Source organism: Artemia sp. Qi Xiang Cuo, chromosome 12, assembly GCF_049724085.1.
Source record: "Artemia sp. Qi Xiang Cuo chromosome 12, ASM4972408v1, whole genome shotgun sequence".
Lineage (NCBI taxonomy): Eukaryota > Metazoa > Arthropoda > Branchiopoda > Anostraca > Artemiidae > Artemia > Artemia sp. Qi Xiang Cuo.
The window spans coordinates 54,907,755-54,921,322 of record NC_142805.1 but is presented as its reverse complement, the minus strand read 5'-3'; the positions used below and the strand labels follow the sequence as shown (position 1 = coordinate 54,921,322).

General features: G+C 37.1%; 1 protein-coding gene across 4 annotated transcripts in view; it reads right to left on the bottom strand.

Annotated features, from left to right (window-relative positions):
• LOC148946287 (mediator of RNA polymerase II transcription subunit 15-like) overlaps positions 1-13,568 on the bottom strand; it is a 105,444-nt gene that overhangs the window by 63,877 nt on the left and 27,999 nt on the right. For all 4 annotated transcript variants that reach the window (XM_089097927.1, XM_089097928.1, XM_089097929.1 and 1 more), the window contains exon 4: positions 3,461-3,535. In XM_089097927.1, the coding sequence (XP_088954053.1) occupies positions 3,461-3,535 (75 nt within the window). The remainder of the gene's footprint in view (positions 1-3,460; positions 3,536-13,568) is intronic.

Below are 13,568 nucleotides of genomic sequence, written 5' to 3'. Positions count from 1 at the left end.
GATGCCGGGTCACCACCCCCCCCCCGTTGCTGAGGATGAGTAAAAGGGGCTTTTGCTCCGTTCCTCATCCAAGAATTGCACTGACCTTTTGATCTCTCAGTCTTTGTTGGGCTAACCACCCAACAAGGCGTCTTTTATCAGGTAACAATTCTTCAAAATAATACTCGGATCAAACCGACCTCTCGCCGACGACCTTTGGCACGCCCAGGGACACTCCGTCCGGACTTATTTATGGTGGCCCACTGAAATGTAGGAAGTCTCAGAAATAAATTTGGCCAGTTCCTATATTTGGTGAACTGTATCAAGCCATCTATTATGTGCATTACTGACACCAATCTCAACCAGATTGGTTAATTTAGTCTCAGAACTAAATTTGAACAGTTCCTATACTTGGTGAACTGTATCAAGCCATATGTGCATTACTGATACCAATCTCAACCACGAGATACTGAGCAGTGAGGTTACCATAAAGGGGTACACGCACCTCAGACAAGACCGAGTACGCCCTGACGGTACGAAATATGGTGGAGGAGCTGTTGCCGTTTGTATACAGAGCCATATACCATACTCATGTCTAAATCTCACAAACTCATCAAGGGAAGAAGCTTTTTGGGCACGTTCCAGCAGGCCAGAGTCGACTATATTGCTAGCTATATCCGTTAAAGCGGATCCAGGTGTCCAGCAAGGACAAACCTTGCCTCAACATTCACTGCAAAAAGGCCATCCGACCAAAACAAAAGGCACACAAGCGATGGTTACTCTCAAAGAGCGAAAAAGACAAACTTGATTGCATAAAAGCCCGTAAAAATGAACTTCTCATTATTCGGCAATCACAGTACACAGAGAAATTTGCTACCAAGCTCCAAAATACCTCTGCTAAGAACTGGTAGAGAACTTTCAAAGAGGCTTTACCGACATCTTAAAGAACTTTAATTCCTTCCCTTAAAACTAACGAGACTTTTGTTCAAGATCCGCAAGCAAAGACCGAAGCTTTTGTTAAAGCGTTTGCCGAATTCTCAAATCTATGCCACGTCGGAAGTTCCCTGATCGAACCCAGACTGTCCTTGATCGTTTGAACTATTCCACTACTAAAGTCTTTACATTCCGGAGCCTCTTGATGCGACCAAGTCCACGGTTTCCGACAGTATACCTAATGTTGTCTTCAAGCCCTGCAACGCCAAATTAGCAGGACCTTTGGCATCGCTCTTCCAGCTGTGTTTTTCCTATGAAACCTTTTCACACAATAAAAATCAGTCAATGCCGTTTCTATACCTAAGCCAGATGGTGATTCAATGAACACGGGCCTACTAGTCTCATTTCCTGCAATGGGAAAGTTAACAAAGCGTTTCTAATCATATAATTTATCAGACCTAGGGTCAAATGACCTTTTAGGTGACCACTAATGTTGATTTTCCCGGATCAAAAGAAAGAGTATGACACTGTTGCCTACAAAAGAAACTTTACGCATATGATGTCAGAGGACGTCTGTTGAAGGTGATTGAGAGCTTTCTTTCTGATCGTTCGCTGCGGGCTGTTCTTGACGGGTTCACTTCCTTCAAATATCCAATAAAGGCAACCGTACCCCAGGGTAGTATATTGGGACCTACACTTTTCATTCTTAACATAAATGACATGGGAGACATTTGCCGATGACACCACGACACATGCAGTCATTCCAAATTATGAAGATCCAAGCCCCTCTGCCCCTACAAACGGATCGTTTAGAAATGGAAAAGTGGTCCAATGCCTGGATGGTCAGTTACAAGGCATTCAAAACAAAGGAAGTGATCTCCAGATCGAAAATGCCACACATACACCCCAACTTCATCTTCATGGCAAAGCTATAAAGAAAGTTGACGAGCTTCGTTTCCTCGGAATCCACTTGTCCAAAGATCTCTATACAATGATGCTCCAGAAACATTGTTGGCACTACTCCAAATGATCCCGAATGGGACTGTTTCAGTCGTTCCTCACGAAACTCTAGTCTGTTAGTGAGAGGTTTGATATAAATTCTCTAGAAGTTTTACCATTGCTAAACCGTCAGGACAGACACGATAGCACACAGCTTGGCCCAATTATCTTGAGGCTGCCGTGCCAAAACAGTGTTTGAAGAACAGTGTCATTCGACGTTGCACTTCAATTTGGAGTGATCTTCCCTGGGATATTATCCCTATAAGTTTCTCTGTTAACTCTTTCAAAAGAAGGAGTAACAGTCATCCACAACCTCGATAAAAGACAAGCGCCAAATCAGATATTTAATTATACCTAACACCACATAAATACGAATAAAAAAGAATAGCAGTATAGACTGGATTACCTTTAAAAATTTAGCTGTCAAAAAAATAAACAAAATTAACAATAAACAGTAAAATACTTCAACAAAAACGGTAGCGAGGCTCCTCATCTGATTTCAAGAAAGAAATTTTTCGAACTTACATTGACCGTCGAGGCTTCTAAATAGACTTAGTCCAAACACAAAATAGTTCATTTTGATCAATTTAAAACCGATTTGCGCACATAACTTATGGATAAATACATTTTAAATGCTATCACTACTACTACTAACAACTACTACAAAATACGAAATGGTGTACATTTTTTCTGCAAAGAAATTAAACCCATAGGTTGCTTGCGATTTTCTCTTTTGTGTTTTTCAATTTTGTTTTATCACGTTTCTTGATTCTGATTCTGCCTTTATGTTTGTAGCATTCTGCCTTTATGGCCAATTCGTCGGTGAATAATATCAATTTTAGATTATTTCAGAAACCTCTGCAGTAATTAGAAAACACCATTCCCATTCTCAGTATAGAAAAACTTACTATTAAAGACATCAGTTCCGTAAATATTTCTGTTTCATTTCTATGCCAGCAAATTCACTACATCTCAGTAACCACGCATAATGCAAAAGCTTCGTATCTCAACTTACCTTCATATTAGTTTATCTCGATACATTGCTTTCGCTTAGGACTTCGCCCGATATTTTTTTAGTATATCGAATTTCCTTTGATTTAAAGTATTGTTTCCTCTTTTTTATTACTGTCCTTGTTTAGTAGCACACTTTCATAAGCTCAGATTTTGTTGTGCTGCCCACTGATGCATTAGATTTGAAACAAATTCTAAAAACTACAACTATTTTGACTACTAGAAAAAATAAACCCAAAAATTTTTTTTACTTAACAAAGTTTAACCTACAATCATTTAAAACTCAAGAATTATAAACAGTTATTAAGAGCACTCAATGAAGGAAATTCAAAAATTCCTTTATAAAAACATCGCCACCTAATTTCTAATAGCCCTACTATACCTATAGATTGAATCTGCTAACGACACATCCAAACTAGCAATAAACTTATGCATACCGGTTAAATACCACGCCGATAAGATAGCGCCGGTAATTAAGTAGCATGTCGGTTAACAGATAAATTACCAATCAAAAACTAAAGTTTTTTATGGTTCATACCTTGTCCAGGTCCCATAGAATCCTGCATACCTGGCCCTCCCATTTGCATTGGACCCTGTTGAGCATTCTTCTTATCTAAAAAAAATATTTGAAATATTTCAAGAATTTTAAAATATTAAAAAAAACAAATTCTGACAACCTTATAATTACCGTACTAAAATTCTGAATTTGCGCCCTTTCTGGTCTGTGCCTGCATTTGGTTAAATAGTTGTTTTGTTTACCTATCCAACAACAGGTGTTTTGAAACGTTTCATTCTAGAAATAAATACAAATTTGTTTTTATTCGGCAATTTAGTTAACACTTAACTGCTAGATCAGTGAAAAAAGTAGCAAAACAGGGGAAATCAGGAGGTTCAGCTACCCATCCCAAGCCCAGGAAAATACAAAAAAAAGAATAATTTTAGAAAGGAAAACCGTGACAGTTTAGCATTCATTTTTTTAAAAATATCCTTGGTTCTAAATTAAAGTTTACCGACAATGACGAACTTCGAGAATCAGAGAAACACTTATTGAAAAAATTTAAACAAAAAGTATAAGCGATAATTTTTACCTGTCTAAAAAAACGTAAGTGAAAAAAAATCACTTCGAAATAGGTTCCCAGTTGCATTTATACCTCAGTTTTAGTACTTATAATGATTGAATACTTTGTTATATTTTTACTAAAAACGTAATTAAAAAAGCATAACACGATTGCCCCTGGTCTAAAAAGAGGAGAAACGAAAGCCCAGCACTAGGAAAATACACCTACCACTCACTTATTAAATTCCCATTATCATTCATTATTTTTTTTTTTTTTTTTTTTTTTCAAAATATCATACTGCTTTATTTCATATCATATGCAAATCGGACAGATATTTTTATGGTTTAAACAGAACTTATTACGTTTACAAGCCTTAGAGGCAGTTTGGAAAGTGAGGTTCAATCCTTCTTTCTAGGGCTATAATGAGAGAAAGGTTGAGATGGCTAGGGTACGGTTTGCCAATGAAGGATGACAGACTGCCAAAGATTGTCATATTCGGCCAACTGTCTAGGGCTAAACAAGAAGCTGGTCGTCCATGGTTGTGGTGGAAGGATTTCGTAAAGAAAGATTTAAGGAAAATGAGAACCTCCCGTTAGGATGTAAAGAGGGAGGCTTTGAATAGATTGTAATGGAGGCGGAGCGTGCGTAACTGTTTTGGCCTCGGGTGGCTTGGTGCCGCGGTAAGTTGCTAGTAGTATTACTAGTAGTAATTATTTTGGTCATTGTTAGTTTTATTTTTCATAAGATAAAAGCAAAATTGTGTATCTATAAGAATAAGACTCGCATTTATGGAATCGAATTTTATTTTACAATATGAACATTAGGCACATTGCTTTTGTTTGAAACACTGGTGATCAGAATGATTGAAGCATTCTACATTGTAACAGAATAGAGCTTTAAGTTCGTTTTCCGCAAATGAAAATCTTAATTAGATCTTATGTTTTGGACAAAGTTTCCATAAAAAATGTCTGTTTCATCAAGCAAAATTGTGTGAAGCTTTCAATGAGTGTTTTGGTGGACGTTAAACTAAATGAAAACGAACTTTGAACTTTTAGATTGTCAAAAGGGTGTAATGGCAATATCCCAGGAACGGCTTACATTATTTGAACTATCAGGGTATGTTGTGGCGGATTTTGAAAAATCACAATCTTGATTATAATGTTTTTTTTTCGATATTATGAGAAATAGGAACATTCAGCTCGAAATAAGGATTGTTTTCGGTAGAATGTAATTGTGTTCAAATTATGTCTCCAATTTAAGAAAGAGGAAGAATATGTCCTCTGAATTTTGGCTACAAGGCAAAATAGCATCAGAGTTGTTGCACTATTTCAGATAAAATAAGTTTTTAAACAAGACGATGGCAAAACTTTCACACAAGAAAAAAAAAATCCCTTTTGATAATGGACCCGAGTCTGCTTTCTGTCTTTGACCAAGTACAATCATTAATCTTCTTTTACTTGGATTTTTTTCATACCTCAAAATAAGGTTATCTCTACCTTGGACTTCAACATTAGACAAAAACGAGGAATAAAGACCTAAAAAAACCATTTGCAATAGAGAAATAAGATATAAATTCAACCACATTTTTTATTCGTAAGTTTTCCTCAGATACAAGACCCATAATCTCTAGGGACTTGAGCTCCCCTGCCCTTATAGAGACCTGAGATTAAAAAGTGGTTTAAATACTAAAGACAAGCAAAGCGTCGTGTTATGTCTAGTAGCCCAAAAAATGAATTTCCTTTGCTTCAATATAACTCATCATCCCTATCCTTGTTTTCAAGAAGGACTTGTAAAATTGATTGAAAAAGAAACAAAGCCATTACTATTAGGCTGGAAGCCCAGTTCAGCAGTTGAGTGCTCATTGTCTGTGCTTGACTTACTTCCTGGTTCAGAAAAAGAATCAATTGAAAAGCCAGACAATAATGTTAACTGAACAGTCAATAGGTCTTTAAGCACCCCAGAGCCTACCAATGTGAACCCTATAGTTATATCTAATCCCCTAGACCCTCCACATCAGCCAATCCCCAGAAACGACCCAGAACCAATGGCACCAACTGTGTAGTGACTGTAGAGTCAGACCAGCTAGCGTTAGTTATAAGTATGACAAAAGCTCTTCTGCAAAAGCTTCAGAATAAATGAACATCATCATCAAGCTCTGTATTAGAAAATGTCAGACCTAGTTGTATTAACGATTCCAAAGCTTTGGTGATATTGACACATAGTGCCAAAACGATAACAAGACTTCAGACTCTTTTAAACGAGCAGTTTAAGTTTCTAATTTTTGACAAAAAGACTGAGCTTTGGACCCAGTGTTTAACCCGCACCAACACTAATCAAATCACTTACAATTTTTCACCTGGAACTACCCTTACCGACTCAAATCGACCTAGAGAGTTCCGAAATCTCAAGCCAAAAATTGTCTGGCATCTAGAATTGTCAGCTCATAAAGAAAGTTTGCTAGATGATGCTGCCAAAAAGTCAAAAGCAGATCAGCTTATGTTTAGAAACCATAGAACGGGGTTAATCTGTGGTCTGAATGGCTATTGACAGCTTTAAGTTAGTCATGGTTTCCAGCTCCAATACAGAGGCAATATAACTCTTGATAGCTTGAAAGGCCTTTCTATGGGTGAAATGAACCACAGTCGCATGTTTTGTCACGAGTCTTATTCCCATTTTTGCCAAACTTATTGACTCCCAACTGTAAAGATGCCTTAGTACAAATCTTCTCGCAACTAAACAGCCACCACCATTTGCTATTATTGCCGACGAGATGACGCCTAATAGGCGAGCATTCCATATTGTTGGTATTATTTCTTTTCTTTCTGAATGTCTTGATTCTTATGCTGTTGACTTGCCAGTCGTTAGTGAGCATACAGGGTTAGTCATTGCACTCGCTCTGCTTAAAGCTTTGAAGCATCACTCTCTGACGGTAGAAGATATCAAGCAGACCTTGTAGGTGGTGCAATGGATGGACATTTTACGCTTCACGTGCCCATTCATCTTTTGATGCTTATTGGTCTCCCCGTGATTCTCCCCTGTATATATTTCACTGGGATCCAGTGCATCGCGTTGAATTGGCTGAAGGAGATGCTCAAAACTCGTCACAGTGGGTCTCAAGTCCTTGTGACCTCATATTCACCGGTAACAAAAAGATGGGTTATGGAAAAAGTTTTGAAGCAATGATAACCCTCGCCGATACACATGGTGTCAATTTCAAGAAGCCATCGTTCTTTTCCTCCACTAGGTTTGCTACATACTCAGCACAAGTTTTCAAAACTTTCAGGGACAAATACCCCCTGATGTGTTCCTTACTCAGCAACAATCAAGAAAATTATTTGAATAAGATCTCACATGCCGATTTCGTACTTAGTTTAGAAGGGATTATTGATATTTACAAAACTATATCTACCATTTCCCTCCAAAAGGTGGAGCTCTTACAATGGAAAATTACGAATATACTAAATAAATATATTGATGACCTCGCCAAAATGAAGTTACAACTGTCAGCAGATTGTCCAGTTGATTCTCAGCTACTTCTTTGCTTCTTTAAAGCGGCGCCTTCCTTATCAACAAATTTTTTATATCATGGAGTTCCCGTAGTTCTACGGCAGAAACCCCTGATGTTGCGAGGTACGCGTTCGGTGATTGATAACAATGTGGTTTCTGAGTTGGAAGATTCTGCAGGAATGACTAGAGAGGCGGTTGCTGCAACTTCCTGGAAACTTTGCAGCTTCTTAGACAAATATTTGAATAATCTCAACTCACCCTTTTTTGTTGCCATAAATAGGTACAACCCAGTTGAAAAATGGACTGCTATTATGGGAAATGTATTTGATATCAGCTCGGTTGAATTGACGATCCGAAAGTCTGTCAACTTGGATACTTGCTTGATCTTGCAAATTCATAGGATTTTCAAAGTTTGTCACAAAATGCAGTTCTCAACCAGTACAAAACATGTTTAGATCATGTTTCTAGCGTAAATGCATATCCTAAGCATTCCTCTCTTAGTGTACTGCAAAAGTTTTTGTTGAGCAGCCAGCACTGTAAGATGGCATTCCCGAATTTCGTCACCTCTTATTGTGCTGTATGTGCAAGACGTCATGCGAATCTCTTGTTGAGAGTATGTGCAGTATTGTGGACAGGCGTGCTTGTGGCCGTGGTGTTAGTTCTGCCACTCTTTGCAGTGAGTTAGTTATCCAGTGGCAGGGCTCCCCTATTAATGAAACATGTAAGCCACCAATTGAAGCAGCCTTGGACATTCACTTCAGTTCATGGAAGAAGTGGCATTTCTTCCGCACAACTGATCATGCTGAAAAACTAAAATTTCATCGCATTAGTGAAGTAGTAGACCAGATTGTGTCCAAAAAGCCCCATGTTCCACTTGCTTTGTAAATACCATTATGTCCTATATTCTCATTAAAACTATTATGCAATCCTGATCTTTAATGCTTCAAGATGAATATATTGATAATCCTAAAGATTGGTATTGAATTCAATTAGTACAGAGCGCGCATTTAGAGAAGTAGCGTACTATCCCGCTTTGTGAGTGAGCTCTCATGCTCCTGCTTTTTAAAACTTGTTCAAACTAAAAGCTCTTCTTCGTCGAAAAACAGCATTTGGACTCTAAAAACAGTCTCCTTTCGGCTTCATAACCAAACTGAAGCAGTTTTCAGGGTCATGTCGACCATTTTAAGCTATGTCATTCCACTTCAGAAAACGAATAATCTCTTGGAATAGTATTCTTTCCTCATCTCATGGCAGCTTGATGTTAATCAGTTCACTTGTCTCAGAGTTTATTTTCAGTCTTGAAAAAATATTTCTTGTTTTATTTGCCAACTTTGCAATACTATTGCAACTAAAGATGAGGTGTTGTGAAGTCTCAGGGACTAAAGATCAAAATCAATATGGGTCCCCTCTTTTTTATCCAGTTGTATTCTTCTTTCCTCAAGATCAATGTATCACTTCGAATTCGGAAGTATAGGGCATTTTCTTCACGTGATGGAAAAATGAGTATTAGCTGTGGTAGATTCTTCTTGGGAATTCTTCTCCAAATTAAGTCACGTAGAGTTTTTGATTTTAATGTTGGGTCTATGTGGATGTCTGTTGTTTTATTTGCAAGTAAATCGGCTACCTCGTTATGTTTAATACCTTGGTGACTTGGCACACGATGTAAATAAACCTTGATATTTCTTTCTTGAATGCTCCATATTAATTTCCTGAGACTTGCTATATCAGACTCTATTATTGACCTATGGACTTGGCGAATGAGCTGTAAGGCAGACTTAGAGTCTGAGAGCCAGATCACCTTCCTAGATTCAGGGGGCATTTTGTTTATGGCATTTAGAGCTTCAAATATAGCCTTTAGCTCAGCCGTAAGGATGGAAGTGTCATTTGGAAGCCTAGTGGATATATTTAAGCACTATTCAGGAATCACCGCAGCTGCTGCTGCCCTGCCTCCTTTCAGTGACCCATCTGTAAATATTTGTGTGAAATTCCTGAAGCAGGTTGTCATTTTTTGCTCATTGAGTTTCAATATCGCTATGTGAAAATTTACTTTTTAAGTCACTTTTTTATCCTTCGTCCTTGTGGACAAGTTTTTACTTACTCCACTTCTCTTCAGCCGAAAGTGAATATTTGAATATTCCAAATCTCACACAAATAGTCAACTTCTCTCAAAACTGTTTATTCGTTAGTTGAAAGAATCTGAAAAGGGCTGGTAGTTATCAAGGTGTACATAAAGTTGAAGCAGGTGATGAGAAATCTGGAACATAGAAAATTAGTAGCCTAAAACAGCCACATTACAATGTAGCAACAATTCTCTGTTTATTTTGGGGATTCGATTAGGGCAAAACTAATATCACAGCTTCAAAATGGATGTGCCTGGCAGCCTGCCAATCAGTATTGTTCTCCCAGAAAATCAAATGGTGCTTTTTTATAGTTGTAGCATAGTGATCAATGAGTACCAAGCATGCAGGTGGGTATGCATTAGTTTTATAATACTAATAGGATTGGGGTGTACAGCTCCATCCATTAAGTAAATGTACATACAGTATACTTCAGCCTTTGAATACTATACTCCACTAGCAGTATTAGATTAAATAGATACAGTACTTTTGATAAAAAGGTACATATAAATTTATAGTGTGTAATATTTATGGGTAGTATATGGCTTGCAACTGAATTAGCTTTCATCGTTAATTGTGATTCAGAAAACTTGATATTTCTAACTGCAAGCTTTATATTTGTTACTTTTCTGCATATTTTACGGATAAACATGCTTTTTGCTCAAATCAAAGCAATCAAAATAGAATTTGTGCTGCTAAAGTGTTAATAGCTTTTGGAATTCTGCTGCTGGCAGCTTTGGAACTTTTTTCACACCTGGCTGGAAGACATTTTAGTTTCTGAATGTTGTTCTTTCTTATTTCTTTAAAAACATACAACTTCTTATAATTAAAAAACAACGTCCCATTTAAACTTAGTACGTTCAGTCATATATTCAAATATGAACCGGGCTATTGCCAGAGGAGGTCTTCTAGCTGAGCCCAAACAAAAATTACATTCTCGAGTGGAGTAGAAAGGGCAGAAAAATTCAGATTCAGAGCAGATCAAACAATCAGGGGACGTTAACTACTTCATAAGTGAGCCTTGAATTCATTTTTTTTATATATGAGCAAATAAACCTTGTTACTTTAAACTGATTCTGCTCCAACCCTTCAATCTAACACTGATTTTCTTGTGCGGTTTTTCCAAAAGAGTTTTTATTTAATAAGAAGGCCGTCAAATTTTTTCCAAATATAGCAGAATTTTGTGCATCTTAAAATGGCAAACCTTTAAAAAAAATGGAAAGAGGAATCCTTATTATGACTACATTGGTTCTATGCTGATCGCATCCCCCCACCCGCACCACCGTGGGGGATTCCCCTTTGGAAATCCCCCACCCCCTAAAATTCTCTCCAACGAACGTATCCCCCTCTCTTTCGGAAAATTATCCCTCTGAATCAGTATAACAATCAAGATAATTTTTAAAAAAACTAATGAAAATAAACTGAATATTTAATATATAATGTATATTAATTCTTGGAGATCTCAGCAATTCAAAATTATTTTTCACATGAGTTTTTTTCAATATAATATAATATATATTGTTTTCAGTAAAGCGCAACTGAAGCAATAGGCTTTAGAACTTTTACGGAGGGGAAAAGGGGTGGCAGCCAAACTCATGTTTAGATTACTTTTTGTTCGTTTTAACTTTGAATTGAATATCCGATTCAACTTTTACTTGTTTTAAACGTTATTTATTCATCTTTATCGGGATTTACTATTTTATGTTTGATGTGATCTTTAATTTCAATTCCTGTTTGTTTTGGGTTTCATTTATTCTTTAATAGTAATTTCTGGTCGTTTTGAGCATAAAGTATTATAGAACTTTGTTTCTGCTGGCCTTAGGTTTAATGAGGCTCTTTACTATTCCTTGAAAAACCCTTTTTCTGAAAATATTTTTATTAATTTCTGTTCGCTTTTATAGCCAAAGTTCTATCATTGGTAAACTTAAAAAATATTTCTCCAGTTTTTTTTATGTTTTCGGCTTCAGAATTAATATATTCGATTCTGGCTTATTAGTTCTAATTAGTATCTTTTGATTCATTTCCACATTCCCTGAAATGTTTACCTAAATGCCATTATCCGCTCCTGAGATACTGCAGATACACTTTTTTGACAGCCTGGATGCATAAAGTTTCTTTTGATTAAGTTCAACATCCCCTTCAACATTCTCTGGAAGTGCCAATTTACCAATAATAACCTCAAATGTTCCTGAAATATTGCACACACAATATTAAAAAGCTGGATGTGGAAATATCTTTTGATTTAGTTCAAAAAACCCTTGACTAGTTTCAATTAAAAACCATTAGCTGATCCTGAAATATTTTACATATGCTCTTTTGACAACCGGGATGAGCATAGCTGTATTTTGATTAAGTTCAACATCCCCCTCAACGTTCTCTGAAAGTTTCAATTTAATGCTCACAAATATTCCTGGGATATTGCAGAAATGCGATTTTGACAATCAGAATACATATGGTGTCTCCTAATTTAGTTCAAAGTCCCAGTCAACATTTCCTAAAAGTTTCAACTCAATAATCTTCGCCGTTTCTGAGATACTACAGCTATACCCATTAACAAATATGACGCACATAATGTCTTTAAGTTAAACATTCCCCTCAACGTACTCTTTATGTTTCAACTTGATACCCTTCCCTAATAGTTCTTAGAATATTAAATATCCCATTTTGACAACCTGACTGCATGTATGATCTTTAAATTTTTTTCAACATTTCCCTCAGAATCCCATGACGGTTTCAAGCTAATGCCCGCAGCCCTTCATGAGATTCATATACACACACCAATAGGCACCCTCATGACAACTTGGATGCACCTTGTGTCATTTCATTTGGTACAGCAATCCCTGAAATTTTCCACTTAAAAACTTTAGCCGTTCATGAGATATTGCAGATAAGCCCTTTTGAAAACCTGGATGTACTATGCCATTTTGACAAAATGGATACTATTATAATCATTTGATTTAGTTCAATAGTTCTAGTTGTAATAGTAGAAGTTGCAGTAATATTTGCAGTCACAGTCGCAGTAGCAACAGGCCTACTAATAGTAATTGTCACAGTCGCAAATATTAGCAGTTGTAGTCACAAATTTTCGCATTTGTAATCGAAAGTTATCGTACTCGCAGTTGAAAGTAGTCGTAGTTGCAAGCAGTCCTAGTCACAAGAAGCTGCAGTATCAGTCGATATCCATTCGTATTAGCAGTCGCAAGTAGTATCAGTCGCAGTCATAAATTATCGCAGTTGCAAGTACTCGCAGTCTTAAGTAGTCTCGGTCGCAAGAAGAGGCAGCACCAGCCACAGGTAGCCATAGTCAAAGTTGCTAGTAGTCACACTTGCAAGCTGTCCCAAGTACCCATTTTCGTAGTCACAAGTAGCTACAGTCACAATAGTAGTAGCGATAGTAGTCCTGAAAGTTTCAAATTAACACCCTTAGCTACTTCTAAGATATTGTAGATACACCCTTGACAGCCTGGATGCACATAGTGTTTTTTATTTAGTTTAACATCCTCTCAACATTCTCTGAAGTTTCAATTTAATAACCTTAGTCTTCGTACATCCCCCTTTCCCAATGATAAATCTTGTATAGAAACAATGGGCACATTGCATAATTTACAATCCCTTCCCAAAGGGCTGTGGGTGGCGTGACATCCCCAGAGACAAAATTACTAAACTTTTTGACTATTTAAAAAAAACGGTAATTTCATAATCTTGATCAGTGTTGAGGGGAAGGGGTATCTAAAATGGCAACGAAGGCCCTTTCTCACCAAGTACAGGTCAAGGAACAGTGCTTGGTGAAAAAGGGCCCCGTTTCCAAAGGGCAGAACAGTTGTTTCTGAGATATTGCTGATGTGCCCTTTTGACAATCAGCATGCACATAGTATGTTTGATTTTGTTCAAAATTTCCCAGTAGTCACAATTAGATGTAGTCACAGTCACAAGTAGTCACAGTCACAGTCACAAGTAACCCTGA